This window comes from Echinops telfairi, unplaced genomic scaffold (genome assembly GCF_000313985.2).
Source record: "Echinops telfairi isolate 266 unplaced genomic scaffold, ASM31398v2 ScPeMD7_1713;HRSCAF=2227, whole genome shotgun sequence".
Lineage (NCBI taxonomy): Eukaryota > Metazoa > Chordata > Mammalia > Afrosoricida > Tenrecidae > Echinops > Echinops telfairi.
Genome location: NW_022105611.1, coordinates 16,708,335 through 16,719,570, shown reverse-complemented (window position 1 = coordinate 16,719,570; position 11,236 = coordinate 16,708,335). Strand labels below are relative to the sequence as shown.

At 56.0% G+C, this 11,236-nt stretch overlaps 1 protein-coding gene across 1 annotated transcript in view; it reads left to right on the top strand.

The window, feature by feature from the left end:
* The first annotated feature begins 1,394 nt into the window (after window positions 1–1,394).
* MYO7A (myosin VIIA) overlaps window positions 1,395–11,236 on the top strand; it is a 90,749-nt gene continuing 80,907 nt past the window's right edge. Inside the window, exons 1-2 of the mRNA XM_045293068.1 lie at window positions 1,395–1,410; window positions 3,159–3,222. Coding sequence (XP_045149003.1) covers window positions 3,205–3,222 — 18 coding nt within the window. The 5' untranslated portion in view covers window positions 1,395–1,410; window positions 3,159–3,204. The remainder of the gene's footprint in view (window positions 1,411–3,158; window positions 3,223–11,236) is intronic.

Genomic DNA, 11,236 nt, shown 5'->3' with positions numbered 1-11,236 from the left:
GAGGTATTTTTTCACCCGAGAAACCTACCAATCCCATTCTCTCCATGTTTGGGGCTAGAATTAAATGTGAGCCCCGAATCCATTCACCTATAGGGTTTACATAGGTCTCTGGTTCACTTTAGAGGGCTCATTAACATTGTAGGACAGAGAACAGTTTGAGCGTGGGGAATCTGGTTCAGACAGACAGGCCTTGCCTGGACTCACAGCGTGGGGAATGGGCCTGGTTGACTCCAGATCCTGGAAACCAGGGCCAGGCCTGGGCGGGGAGGCGCCTGGAGGCAGGTGCAGGGCCTGGACTCCCGCTTCCCTCTATGCGGCGCACCTGGTGCTGCCACGAGAGACAGATGCTCCGCTTTGCCTTGTCCAGCAGGTGACACTGTGGGGCCGCCGGTGGCTGGGCCGCAGCCGGGCTCCCTCTTCCCCGAGCACACACCCAAGTTCCAGCCGGAGACCGCAAAGAGCGGCCCCTCAGCCGGGACTTAGGGTTGCCCCCGCAGAAGCCGCGCTGGTGGGGAAGAAGGAAGTGCCAGGTCTCAGGAAGGGGTCCTGATACGGTCGTCTGCACCGAAGCTGATACCAAACACCCGCGTTTCCGTGCCGTCTGCACTCCCCTTGCTCCAGGTGTAGAGTGTAGGGCTGCTGGGGGGCGGGGGGAGGGGCGGGGGAGTCCGCGGGTCAGGTCAGGTGATCACGGGACCTGCCGCTCCTGCTTGCCCTGGCCCCAGCCCAGCCCAGGCTGTGGGGGACATTGCTCGACTGGATGAGCGTCAGGGGGCCAGTCTCTGGGGGTGTCCTGGGAGGCGGGTCTGGCTGACCAGTAAGGTGAGCAGGTGTCACCGGGAAGGGGAGACGAGGGCTGGGGGGCAGGGAGGGACTCCGCCTACTCCTCTCGCTTCTCCTTCCTGCGCACCTGAGCCAATAAATCAGTGATCAAGTCCGCGCCAGCAGGGGGGTTCTGCTCCGGGAGACCACAGGTGACCAGAGGCAGCTGAGGCCAATACGGGCAGTCCCAAACCCGGGTCACACGCTGGTCATTGGCAGGGGCCAAGACCCTAGTGCCGTGTCTGCCCGGCCTTCGCTCGCCCAGAGTCCTGGGCAGCCTCTGGCCGCAGTCCAGCTCGCCCCCACCCCCACGCTGACATCACGGGCACCCAGACCCGGAGGCCCCTGAGGCTCCACCCCGGGAGAAGGCTCTAGAGTGGAGGGCTAGCAGTGCTGGCTGGGCAGCCGCCCTGGGCAGGAGAGAGAGAGAGAGAGAGCGTCCGCAGACAGTCAGGGCACCCGGAAAGGTCTGGAGACTCCCAGCGCAAGCTCGGAGCAGGACAGGACAGGCCGAGTGTCTGTGACCCTGGATTTCCAACCCTCCCGCTGCATTCGGCCTGGTGGGCAGCTGAGAGAGGGCAGCCCCAGGTAAGGATGGGCAGTGTCCTTGGTCTGGTGACTGGCGTTTGAGCAGTCTCCAGACTCGGTGTCCCCTTGGCCTCTTGCTCCTGGGCTTCCTGACACCTGTGCAGAGGCAGGTGAGGGAGCATCCCAGCCACGGCAGCCACTGAATGGAAGTGTGTGGACTCTGGAAAGGTGGAGGTTAGTCACCTACAGCCGAGCTGAAGGGCATAGCCTCTATGCAGCCTGCTCTGGCCAAGATTTGGGGGCGGGGTGGGGGCAGCAAAGGAGCAGGCTTGCTGGGAGCGGCAGAGAGAGCTTGTTCTGCCCTGGCCACTTTGGCTCTTTTGGTCTCCTCTGACACTCCTTCTCAACCTCTCTCCCCCAGTGAATGGCTCCCGCCCCCTTTGTACCCCCCTTTTGTGGAATGGGAATCTGGAACCCCACCACCCAGGGCTGTTGTGAGGGTGGGCCAAAACCCGACAGGGGCACAGAGGTCAGTTCTGGGCTCCCTGTTGCTAATCCGAAAAGTATTTCATTGGAACAGATCTGTTCTGATTTTTAGAAGAAAAAAAAAGCGTATCTTGTGGCATTTCCCTTACATCTGTCCCGGTTTGCATGGTTACCTACACAAGATGCCTTTGGATGGCTAAAGCGTCCTCTGCAGACCCAGCTCTCTGCAGGCCCTGTCAGCATCCACTTCCCAGGTCCTGGTCCGGGTACAGGACAGTGCCTGCTGGCCCCAGAGCTCCGGAGCAGAGGTCAGGGCTCAGGTGTCAGGCAGTGTCATGGGCAAAGGATCAGATGGCCCAGCACTCTGAATGGGCCCTTATGAAAAATGGATGCTCATCCTGGTGGGCGGGGAGCCCATTGAGCGCCAGGGGGGCCTTACCTCAGGACCCATGCCTTGATCACCTCACCCCATCCTGTGAGTCCTTCCTGAACTTGTCTCTGGGCTAGACCTCATTCATGCTGGACCAGGCTGGAGACTCAGGTATGACTCAGTCTCATGCCTTGTGCTGGATCAACTCCCAGACTTTGGGGCAGAGGTGGAGAGAGACCAACTCCCAGACTTTGGGGCAGAGGTGGAGAGAGATACCGCCCCCACCCCCAACTCAACAGAAGACATATAATCAGGGCTGGGATTGAGGGACTCCCAGCACCTGGGAGTGGCCCCGGATTGCCCATCTGAGTGTAGCCATGAAGTTTACCAGACAGCAGGGCCAGCAGATGCCAAGCCCATGAGGCATAAGGGGGCTGTCCTCAGGGACATTGGTGTCTGCAGAGGGTCTGAGCGCAGGGCACACGGGGAAACATTGAGAGGTAGGGCTAAGACATCTTGCAGGGGCTAGGTTGAGCAGGGCCTTATGACCAGGCTGGGGCTCTTAGACCCTCCCTTCTGAGGGCGGTTAGGCCCCTGCTACCTGGACGTCCGAGAAAGCCCTGGGCTGGGAGACAAAGCTCCGATGCAGAACTGACCCCACCCTGCTGAGGGGCCTTGGGAAAGTCTCAGTCTCTCTCTGGCCCCCATTATCCATATGCCCGGGAGGGGCTGGATTGCGCCTTTCTGGTGACCCCCTGGGAATCCCGGAGTGACAGCAGCCAGAACGACACACCTGCTCTGAGTCCTGGAGCTGGTGATGGCTGCTCAGGGTCAGGCCACTCCAGCTGGTCCGTGGCCAGGGAGGATCTCCCCAAAGGAGGAGAGGTTCTGGCTTTGGGAGGAGCCTAGGGGACCCCTGCTTACAGGCTTATTATGATGTCTTCCTCTGCAGAACAGTGTCTGGCCAGGTGGGCAGCAGGACCTACTGACACAGGACAATGGTGATTCTTCAGCAGGTGAGAACCAGACCCCACCCCGCTCCATTGGCCTTTGTCTTTCGAGGTCCACAAAGCTGCAAATGCAAAGTTAGAAGTAACCTCATTGGGGTAGCTGTTCTTGCCCCTATTCGGCATTCTTTCCTCTATGTATTCATTGTGGGACATTCTCCCCAATTCTTTTGGTTTGTTTTTTTTTGACAGACTCTTATTTATGCTTCAAAACCCAGCATGAAGCTTTTCCTGATTCTCTCAAGCCCATTTGGAAACTGTTCCCCCAACGAGAGGGACTTTCCTCTCTCATTCTATTTTTCTAATTAGAAGCTATCTATTTATATACATCTCCGAATCACTGAGCATTCCAGACAGTGGAACAGCATGTGTGAAAGTACAAATGGGGGAAGGAAGGTGGGAAGGCTACTGGAGCCAACCAGAAAGGTCTTTGAGAGCTTTCCTGAGGGCTACTGATATGGCCTGAGCTGGAGTCCCGGGGGCATATAGGAAAAGAGCAGAGTGGCTGCTCCCCATTTGAGTCTACAGCCCCCCTTCCCTCCCAGGCCACAACAGCCTCCGACCCTCAGCCTTTCCCCGTGACCAGCGTGAAGCTCTAAATAAGCTCCCAGTCTCCAGACTGGCAGCCAAGAATGTGGCCTAGATCCAGGTTGGACTGGCGCGGGGCCCTGGGCCTTTCAGTGGGTGTGCTGGGAGGGTTCGCCAGCAACGTCACATCCAAAGCCATCCAGCACAACGGGTCTGCGCTACCCTGAGCCTGAGGCCACATGGGGCCAGTGTGTTTGTGCGTGAGCAGGTGTGACGGTGTCTGTGTGAGAGGGCAGGCTCAGGGCAGGACCAGGAAAGCCAGAGGGGTCGCAGGTCATCAGAGATGGCCGGGATCCCTGAGAAGAGGGAACTCCTGTCGCTGAGTGGTGGCTGGTCCTAGTGTCTGGGAGGAAGGCCATCGGGAGCTGAGGAGGGGGTGTCTTCCCTCAGGAGACTTCTGGCCTCTCCCCACCAACCCCCTCTGAATGCTGGTCCACCTCCCCATTGGCACTCTGCCCATTTACTAAAGAAAGCACATTTCTTTCTTTCACCTCTTTGGTCCTCAAAAAGGGCTCTTGTGTTGGGGACTTGGCCAGCTCTGGGGCCCTGCTGGGAAGACTACTGACAATTTGGGGCACCTTGGGCATGTTTCTCAGCCTTCCAGAGCCTCAGTTAGCTCACCTCTAAAATGAGAGCAAACCCCTCTGTCCTGAGACTCTTGTAACGACCAAATGCCGCCAGGGATTCTGTGAAGGAGCCTCTTCCTGCATCTCCCTCAGCGGTCTCCCTCCCCCTCCGCCTGTCCCTCCCTCCCCTTTCCAGAAAGGGGTCATGCTCCCTTGCCTCTAGCCTGACTGACTTCTCCTCGGACCTCAGTGTAAGCTTCCTTGGGGAACCTCCCCTGCCCTGCCTACTTTGGAGTCTGGCTCCCATTCTGACAGGTTCCTCTGTCTACCTGGCGCTCCTGGGGAGCTGTGGGACTCAGGGAGCACCTTTGCCCCACTCCCCACTGCCTCCTTAGCCTCGGGTGCAGCTCAGCACATGTGCTGAAGGAATGCCTTCTTCGAACACCATCATTTAGTCTGTCTAGTTGAGTGACTATTGGGAAATCGTTGAGCTCAGTTCCCTGATAGAAATGTTTGAGAATGAAAAATCATAATGCATCCAAAATGCTCCACCCCGTGCTTAATGCACAGCTCAATCCATGCTAGATTCCACTACTGCCCCCCAAACCAAAACCAACTCACTACCATCGGGCCAATTCTGACTCGTGGCGACTCATAGGACAGGGTAAAATTGCCCCTGTGAGTTGCCAAGGCTGCAACTCTTTATGGGAGCATCTTTTCCTCCCTCTGAGAAACTGGTGATTTAGAATTACTAACCTCGAGGTTAGCAGCCCAACATGTTCCTACCACGACTGCTATGACTAATACAATTATATTATGGTGTTCCCATGAGTGAGATTTCAAAGGAGATGGTAGTCCTTCCCACTTGTGTAGAAGATCCCCACATGGGACATACTAGTGGGAGAGATGAACTCTTCTATCGAGACATCCATCCACCCATCCTCTCATCTATCCATCCTTCCATCCATCTACCCATTCTTCCATCCATCCTTCTATTCTTCATTCCTTCTCTCCATCCATCCATCCATCCATCCATCCATCCATCCATCCATCCATCCATCCATCTTTCTATCCATCCATCCTGCAATCCATCCATCCACCCATCATACTACAGGATGATGGGTACCAGGGTACCACAGGGTGCCAGGCACAGGAGACACTTACCCACAGATGAGCTAATGACTCAAATCTCTTCACTCATGAAACAAATTTATTTATTAAGCGTTTTAATACCCCCAAAGAGCAGGCATTGTGGTCCTACTAAGTGCCATTATATACACTTGATCTTAGCTGTGAAGTGATGGAGGCATTCTATCTCTATGATCAAATGTGCTCACTACAAGGCATTGAGGCAGGGACCCTCATGCTTGTCCCACAGGCCAGGAAGCTGAGCTCCAGAGAGAGTAGTTGATATTGCCAAAGTGGAACGGGGCTGGCTGGAGTGGGCCTAGCCAGGGTAGAGAGCCCTGCTAGTGAGAGAAGGGCCTTGGGAGGAAGCCACTGTGCAGGGGGTGTGGCAAGAGGAACAGGCGGGGCTTTGGGGGCAGAGGTCAGACTGCTTAGGCTAAGTCAGATTCACAGAACAAGGGCACTTTCCTAGGGAGCTGTGGCTGTCTGGGCAGTGGTGGCAATGGCCTTGGAGGCTGGGTAGAGGTGCCTTGGGACTCCTAGTGTGTCTCGTTCTCACCCACCCTAGCAGAGGGGCCTTGAGCCGTCCTCACCCTGTGCCAGCCTGGGAACAAAGGGGACAGCAATAAGCATGGCAGCTCTTTGCCCTGGAGAAGCCCCTCAACCTGCAGGGCCCCCAAGGTGGCTCAGAAGCACGGCCAAGTCACTTCCAAGCAGAGCTGTGACAGTTGGGAATGAGGGATGGTGGGAGGGAACTTGGGAGTTGGGAGGCTTCTGTTCTTCCTAGGAGGTCAAGGAATGCTGTGAGAGTGTTGTAGTAGCCCCTCACGGGCAGGTGCGGAAGAAGGGTCATGGGGAGTCGTAAGGGCAGCTGGTGCCAGGCCAAAAATGAGGAAGGACCCACCACCCATGACTCATCCCTAAGGGGGCTGTTCAGGTTCCGACTGGCAAGATCTCCAGCTCGGTGCCGGGGCCCGAGGAGGGATTCAGGGATTCGTGGGCAGGGTTTGGAGATAAATTGGAGGCAGTTGATGCGGGTTAGATGACCCTTCGTCAAAGTCTAGCGTCTCCTGCGTCTCGTGTAACAGATTTCCCTTAAAGTCCGTGTTGTCGGTCTGAGGCTCGCCAGCCCTGCTTCTCTGTTGGTTACTGTCTGCATGGTGTTTCTTGCCCCAACCTCCCCCCCCCCTTCAATCTGTTTGCGCCTTTGAGCTCAAGCAGGTCTTTCACGGACAGCGTGCAGTTGGCTCGTGTTGTGTGTTGGAAATCCATCGTGCCACTGGCTGTCCTTTAATTGGAGGGTACAATCCAGCCACATTTAATGTGATTTCTGAGGAGGAAGGACTTCATTCTATTTGTTTTCTATATCTCTTCCATAGTCTCGTTACCTGACTCTCCCACGACCGCCTTCTTGTGTGTTTAAATTGTTCCCCCACCCCACCCCCAGCGTACTGTTTTGATTCCCGTCTCATTCTATTAGCTGCATTCTGAAAACTTTTGGTTATGTTCTTATTGGTTACCTCGGGGTTTACAATGACCGTTTTAACTTCATAACAATCCTTCATAGATTTAATGCAGATACAAAAACCCTGCTCCTCGGCTGTTCCACCCTCAGTTCTCGATGCGCTCATAGTCACGACTAATGTTTGACATGTTCGTGCTCATGAAAATAGATTGGGAATTACGGTTTGTGCACCCAAGTCACCTTGGAACAGAGAGGAGTTACACGGGAGAAGCGCGACATCCGCCGCCTGTGTGTGGATGCCGTGCCTCTGCTGGTGCTCTTGATTTTCTTGTAGCTCTGAGCTACTAGTCTGTATTCACTCACTGCAGCCTGAAGGACTGCCTGTGGGATTTCTTGCAGGGTGGGTCTCATGGCAATAAAATAAATAGACTCTCTTGGCTTTTGCATATTTGAGAATGTCTAAATATCTCCTTCATAGTTGAAGAAGGGAGGTTTTACAGGATTATGGAATCCCTGGTGGTAAGACCTTTCCATAGACACAGCAGAGCCCTGCGGCCTCTGCCCTCCATTGATAGCTGACCAACATTTCTCTGCCTTCACCACCGACTTGCAAAAAGCTAGCCGGTCAGCCAACGGCGGCTGTGTAGGGGCTTCTCGGCCCTTTTCTGAACCCGTGTCCAGTCCTAAGTAGGAGCATGGCCTTGGCCATTCCTTGGTATAGGCAGGAGCTTTTCAAAGCCTGCATTTCCCAAGGCATCTCCTGCCCCAATTGTCTACCCAGGCTTTTAAACGTGTCCACTGTGTGCTTCAACTTTTGTTCTCTACCCCTTTGAATGCTTTTGAGCAATGTTCTCCACCCGTAGTGTAGCTGCTTCTCAGACGAGTTCACATTAGGGAAATAAGGCAAGTCCTGGGCATTATTCCTTCAGGAAGCCCCAGACATATAAAAATAAACCACCACAATTATTTGAGAATAAGGGCCACTCTGCCCCCTTTGGACCCAGGAACCTACCCCAGGGATGCAGGCAGGGATGCAGGCCACCATCCTGAAGACCTCCAATAAGCCAGGAGGGGAGGGGGTCCGTTTAAATACCACAGGGCTCTCCTATCAGCCTGCAGTTGCCTTTGTCTTGATGAACTGTTGGCTTGGTTGCTGTAAAGGAGCCCATGGTGGTTACACTGTGGACTACTAACCTCAAGGTCAGCAGTTGAAAACCACCAGCCAGCTCCGAGGAAGAAAGATGAGGCTTTCCGCTCTTCTAAAGAGTCACGATCTCAGAAGCCCACGGGGCCAGTTCTACCCTGACTGTGGGGTCACTAGGAGTCGGGATTGACTGGATGGCCATGAGGGGTGGGGGGGGTTGGAGTTAAACCATTGACTGAAAACAAAAACAAAAACATTGGCTGTTTTCAAAGGTGTGAGAAAGCTGATTCTGACCATTGTGTCCCAGCGTTTTCAGTGTTTCTCTGGACGGTGGCTTCTTGGAGTTCCCTTTGTAGTCACTGACGTGACTTCCTGATGACAGTTAACACTGCTTTTCTGCCCCAGCTTGCTGCGTGCCCTAGGGGATGTCCCTCCTCCTTGCCTCCTGACAATGGTGGGCAGGGGCTGGCCTGCATGGTGGCGGGCTGGGGGCAGTCTGCGTGAAGCACCACTGGAGCACGGGGCAGAAGGTTGGGCAGAAGAAGGTGTGCGGAGGAAGGAATGAGACTAAGTGGGGAGAGGTCTTGGAGAGGTCCCCCGGCGGTCAGAGAGACCGGAGGGGGGACTGGAGCCGCCGTGGAAGAGATCTGGATGTGATGGTAGCGCGGGTCACCTTTGATCCTGGTGCCCTCAGAGAAGAGGCCTGTCCCCCACGTTCAGCTCAGGTCTGGGGGCAGAGGGCTGAGCAATGGGTTCCAATCCAGGCAGGAACAGGCTCTTAGCTCCCTACAGGGTGTCCTCACCTGGCCTACCTTACAATCTCTGCCTTCACATCCCTGCTCCTCTGTGCTCAGCCATGTCCCCTTCTTAGAATGTCCCTCCCTGCTCTGTCTGCCTGGACAATCATCACACCCAGGGGCCTAGACTCCTCCAATGAGGAAAAGCCAACACTTAGACATCACTGACCCCGACAGGCCTGGATGGAAGTATGTTGTGCCTGTTCGCTTGTTTCATCGTCCCAAGAGCCACAGGAGGTGGGGCTGTTTTCCTGTCCTCCTATGGAGGAGGACACAGAGGCACGTGGAGGTTGAATGGTGTGCCCACAGTCACACAGCTTGTGAGTGGCTGAGCTGGGGTTGAACCTAAGCCATCTGATACCACCACAGTTCAGCCTCTTAGTCATGCTATCTTGTCTCTCCAGAACCATCCATCTCTTATCAAGCAGTCCCGTCCTTATCTGGGTCTGGGTCTGTCCACCCCACCAAGCTGCGGACATGCCCTGTCTATCCCTGTCCCCTGCACTCCGATCTGAACCTGTGCTCGGTGAAGGCTGGTTAGATGGACAGATGGAAGCCGGCCTGGACAGCTGGCACCAGCCCTTCCTTGTGTCTGAGGATTTCTCGTGTGCAGATAGCTTCCCATGGACGGGGGCACTTGTCCTTGGCTTGACTGGAGCGGGAGCCCCTCCTGAGAGTATGCAGGGAATGCAGAGTCAGCTCTGTGTTGGGTGGCAGAGCCCTGGGTTCCCTGACAGGAAGCTTGGGTAGAAGAAGAAAGCCCCTGGGCCCACCCAGGGCGGCTCCAAGTCTGGGTGAAGCCTCACAGTGCCCTTCCTTGCCAACCCCCACAACCCACGGATGTTTGCTTGCCTGGGTTGGGTTTCCAGAACACTAGACGGTGCCGAGGGGCGACCACCGTGGAGCCTGGAGACCTTGACGGGAGAGGAGGAGGAAGGAGGGTGGGAGTGGCTGGAGGTGGTGGACAAAGGGGCACAGCCCTAGGCCGCCTCTGCCCTGCGACTGTGGGTGTGGGTGGGGGTTGGCTGCTGTGGCTCAGAGCCCAGCACAGACCTGAGCTGGTTGCCCGGCCCAGGTGGCAACAGGACAAGGGAGGCCGGGTTGGTGCTCCTTTGGGGTGCACTGTGAACCACTTGGGGTGGGTAGGCTCTCTGGCAGCCCCAAGAACACCACCCCACCAGGCCTCCATTGGCTGCTGCTTCAAGCTTAAGATTCCCATGGGCCTCAGGAGAGACGGGCTCTTCAGGGGCTCCTCCGTGCCCCACGCTGCCCACCTCCCTCCACCCCCCACCCCGGATCAGGAAGATTCGTATTTGGCTTCTCTCCCCAAGAGACAGCCAGCCCATCAGAGCAGTGGTGGACACCTTCCCAGTCTTCCGGAAATGATCTTGGCTCGTTGCATTCAGCCCTGTCACATTCCCGGGGGGAGTGCAGTCTCCTCATGGAAAGCCACAGGCCTGGAGCAGTTCTGATGCACAGCAGCCCTGTGTAGGGTATCCGAGGCTGTTCAACTCTATAGGCGCAGAGAGCCTCCGCTTTCCCCTATAGAGCGGCTGGTGGTTTTGAAAAGTTAAGCCTGCAGTTAGCAGCCCAGCGTTCACTAGTCAGTGCCACCAACCAAAAATAAAACAAAAGCAGAACACCCCCCCACAAACTCACTGCCGTTGAGTTAATTCTGACTCATAGTGACCCTATAGGACAGCCTAGCACTGCCCCTGTGAGTTCCCAAGACTATAACTCATGTGAAGCTAGGGGAACATAAGCCCAGAGAGACTCCATGATTTACTTGAAGTCCGACAGCAGGTTCAGGGCAGTACTGGGACTATGTCTCAGAGCTCCTGACAGCATGTTTCCTGTGGACCCCAGAGAGCTCTACCAATGGACCAGTGAGACCATTTGAGGCAGTCACCCCTCGGGGGGTCTAGAGCTGCAGGACTGGGGTCTCAGGACTCCAGCCATCCTCAGACAGCTGAGAAGCTGGGCTTGCCCTCCCGCAAAGCCACACTGAGACTTCCTTGACACCTGAGAGTGGAAAGCCCAGTCTTTCTCCCGTGCAGTGAATGGTGGAACTGCTGCCCTTGTAGTTAGCAGCCCTATGCCACCACTAGGACACCGGGGCTCCCTACAGCGTCACCAGGGCTCCTTAAAATATTCTGAATTTCTTCAAAACTGCAGTCAAGGGCAGCTCCAGGGCCCACGTTTATCCAGGGCCCAGGGCTCCACTGCTGCTTGGCCGCTCGCTGGAGTCCAGCAAAGTTCCAACGGGGCTGGGGTCCCGCTGTGATGGGAGGGGGCCCGGACAGCGTGGGCGCCCCCTCCCCGTTCCGGCGGGCGG